We start from the raw sequence: 3,393 nt of genomic DNA on the forward strand, positions 1-3,393 counted from the left end.
GCACGCATATGAAGCGTGTGGACCCTCCCCATTGCCGTCGGGGATTCATGGGAGAAAGGTTCGCCCGCGTCTCGCGGATAGCCCAGCTTTCCCAGGCCGTCGTCTCCGAGGGAGGCCAGAGTCGGTGCCCTTGACAAATTTGTCCGCCGACTACGCGAGAAGGAGGAAGGACCCCGACCGTGACCGCCCGCAGGCGCCGTGACCGTGGCTCGAGTGAGCGCGACCTGTACCGCGATCGCGACGCTCATCGCGAGAGAGACCGTTCGAGAGGTGAGAGGTCCTACCGCGGCGGCGGAGGCCGAGCTAGCAGGCGCAGCCGCAGCCCGGAGGTGGACGCCTACGAAGCCGACAGACGTAAGGCCATCGCCGAGCGCGAGCGCAACCACCGCAAGTCAACCATGGCCGAGAGCCTGCTGTCGGACCGTCGCGCCTCGCCGCCACCGCCACCTCCCCGTCGTGAGCGTTCGCGCGAACGCAACGGCGGTCGCGACCGTGAACGAGAGCGTGAACGGGAGCGAGACCGAGATTACGATCGCCCCAGCCGATCCCCGTCGCGACGACGACGCATACTACGACCGCGACCGACGTGACAGGGAGGTCCCCCCCCCCACAAAAACCTACCGCCGACGCATCGATTCGTATGACGAACTTCCTTATGGAGATGAGCGTCCTTCTGGATCCCGCCGCCGCAGAGACGACGATGATGCCGACAGACAAGATTCCAGAGACTCCAAGGTACGCCGGACCACCCAATCCCAGAAACACCCCTGACTGCATTACTGACGCGTTTTCCCCACCCTTCGCAGCGAGTCAAGCGTGAGAAGACACCCCGCGAACGCGAGGCCAGCCCTCCTCGCGACGTCAAGACTAAGTCCCCCCTTCCCCCGACCGCCACTACCGCTGCTGCTGTGACGGGTAAGAAAGAAGCCAAGGAAGATGACGCCGGCGTTCATTCTGGGTCTGAGGAAGGCGAGATTGAGGAGGATTAGGTTCCCTCCCCCCCGCATCTGGAACGTGAGAGATGGGTGTAGAACAGAAGGCATGGGGTGGGAAAAGGCTGGACATTTTCTTCTCAAAACAAGTCTTCGAGTACGTCCCGCCGCGAGACCTCCCGTCTTCGAGGGGCCTGATGACCTGCTGCGCGTACAGATCCTCGGCATACCCTCGCACACATATACACACCAAATATTCGCCACTGTGCTTTTCCAACGGGCTGACGAGCACCGCTTTTGTGCTCGACGACCATGAAAAGGGGTCCAACCGCTACCGCGAGAAATAGTCGTATGTATGATTTTCTTCAAAATTTGCTGAATGTTTAATGCCATTACATCTACGCCAGATTCTAGTGTCTCTTTCTTTGAAACGAAGGAACGCACGAGATGTGATGCTACAGCATTCATCTTCATTTTTAGCTGAGTGGATTTTCTCGTGTACCCTATCTGTCTCTCTGCAAACAGTTTCCTCGTACGAGTTAGGTGCCGCTCGACGAAAAACTGACGGCAGTCATCCTGCTTGTTCCATTGCCCCTCAATCTACGATGATGGTCTGTCTTCTTTCTTCGCTTGCCTTGCTGTATATAGAACCGCCTTCAGGTAGCCATGCCACGCTGATCAAGGTGGCCCCATACGCAATGTTGTCAAGTTGAAGAAAGAAAAAAGAAAGGAAAGAAGAAATGCAAAAGAAATGGACAAGAACAAGAACAAGAACAATCATCCAGACAAAACCATCATACCTCGTAGGACCAGGCAACAGGGGATAGACTGCCGTCACCGCTGTCAGTCGGCGTCATCATCGTCGGGCTCGCCGGCCTCCTCTAAACCATCAAAAGCACCCCGCCCGCCGCCGCCGCCGGAAGCGTGCCCCCGCGACCCTTTATGCTGCCCCTTTTGAACGCCCAGAACGCCCTGACCCGATGCATTATCGTGACGGTGGAGAAAATGATCCTGGCGGATGCCCTCTTCAAGAGCTCTTCTCCGGGTCGTCCAGGAAGAACTGGTGCATCACGCGTGTTAGCATCAGACGGTTCAAAGCTGCGAGAAAGTGGGAGGAGTGAACGTACGTAGTTGCCGCCGGCCTTCTGCTCTTGGTCGAGCTGCGAGTTGGACTTGTTGATGCGGGGGCGGTAGTTCGTGGGGTCGCGACGGAAGGTGACGTCGAGGTTCTTCAGGAAGGTGTTGCAGCCGGTGAGCAAGCGACTCGGGGCGTGTTGGCGTTGGGCGTCGATGCCCGGGCTGGGCCGTCAAAGAACGATGACGCGGTCCGCGAGGTAGGTGGCCATGATGAAATCGTGCTCGACGAAAAAGGCCGTCTTCTTGGCATGCATGATGAAGCGCTTGATGACGCGCGAGGCAATGATACGCTGCTCCGAGTCGAGGTAGGCCGAGGGCTCGTCAATGAGGTAAATGTCGGCGGGCATGCCGAGGGCCAGGACAATGGCGACACGCTGCAGTTCTCCACCGGACAGGAGGTTGATCTCACGGTCCATGATGTGGTTGAGCTCGAGGACGTCGCACACCTCGTCGCGGTTACCCATGTTGCTCTGGGCATCGATCAAGCCCTGGACAGTCTTGACGGGTCCACGGACGGCCTTGGGGATCTGGTCGACATACTGAGGCTTGACGATGGCCTTGAGGTCGTCCTCGAGAAGCTTGGTAAAGTAGTCTGTTGGGAGAGGCGTTGGGTCAGCGGGGATGATCGCAAAGCAACTACATCGCCAGAAAGGTAACAGGGGGCGGGGGGAAGACCTACTCTGAAGCTCGGAGCCACGGAAGTACTTAATGACGTCCTCCCAGTCGGGAGGGTTGTCGTACTTGCCCAGGTTGGGCTTGAGCTTGCCGCTGAGGATTTTGAGAGCGGTACTCTTGCCGATACCGTTGGTTCCGACGAGACCAAGAACGTTGCCAGGGCGGGGCATAGGCAGGCGGTGAAGCTTGAAAGAGTTGGCAGAGTAGCGATGGGTGACCTGCGTCTCGAGGTTCGTGGGCAGGTTGATAATGGTGATGGCGCCGAAGGGGCACTTCTTGGGGCAGATACCACAACCAATGCAGAGCGACTCGGAGAGAAAGGCAATGCGGGAAGCGGGGGACACCTCAATGCAGAGCTTGCCAGAGCGCACGACGGGACATGACTTCTTGCACTCCTGTCGGCACTTCTTGGGCTTGCACTTGTCGCTGTTAACGATGGCGACACGAGTGAGTTTGTCAGACATTTTGGCGGTTTCGCTGCGCGTCGCGTCGATGTCGTGATGGGTGTCGTGTGTCGAGGAGGGGGACAGAGTTGTGGTGGCGGGGTTGACGATGCTGGATTTTCTGGGTTTTCGCTAAAGAGGGGCAAAATGCAGTTCTGGGCAGCCCAGGGCACAACAAGCAGAGGACAAGGCGGGCAATGGGTGGG

General features: G+C 58.2%; 2 protein-coding genes across 2 annotated transcripts; one reads left to right on the plus strand and one right to left on the minus strand.

The window, feature by feature from the left end:
• Nucleotides 1-47: 47 nt before the first annotated feature.
• VDBG_04440 (predicted protein) lies at nucleotides 48-989 on the plus strand (the record flags this gene model as incomplete). Its single annotated transcript, XM_003004788.1, has 3 exons — nucleotides 48-120; nucleotides 269-735; nucleotides 807-989. The coding sequence occupies 3 exons, from the start codon at nucleotides 48-50 to the stop codon at nucleotides 987-989; spliced, it is 723 nt and encodes a 240-aa protein (XP_003004834.1).
• A 970-nt stretch (nucleotides 990-1,959) lies between these two features.
• Nucleotides 1,960-3,208, minus strand: VDBG_04441 (ATP-binding cassette sub-family E member 1; the record flags this gene model as incomplete). Its single annotated transcript, XM_003004789.1, has 4 exons — nucleotides 1,960-1,992; nucleotides 2,060-2,161; nucleotides 2,249-2,661; nucleotides 2,749-3,208. 4 exons carry the CDS (start codon nucleotides 3,206-3,208, stop codon nucleotides 1,960-1,962), a joined length of 1,008 nt encoding a protein of 335 aa, XP_003004835.1.
• Between the last annotated feature and the right edge of the window lie 185 nt (nucleotides 3,209-3,393).

This window comes from Verticillium alfalfae, genomic scaffold, assembly GCF_000150825.1.
Source record: "Verticillium alfalfae VaMs.102 supercont1.5 genomic scaffold, whole genome shotgun sequence".
Lineage (NCBI taxonomy): Eukaryota > Fungi > Ascomycota > Sordariomycetes > Glomerellales > Plectosphaerellaceae > Verticillium > Verticillium alfalfae.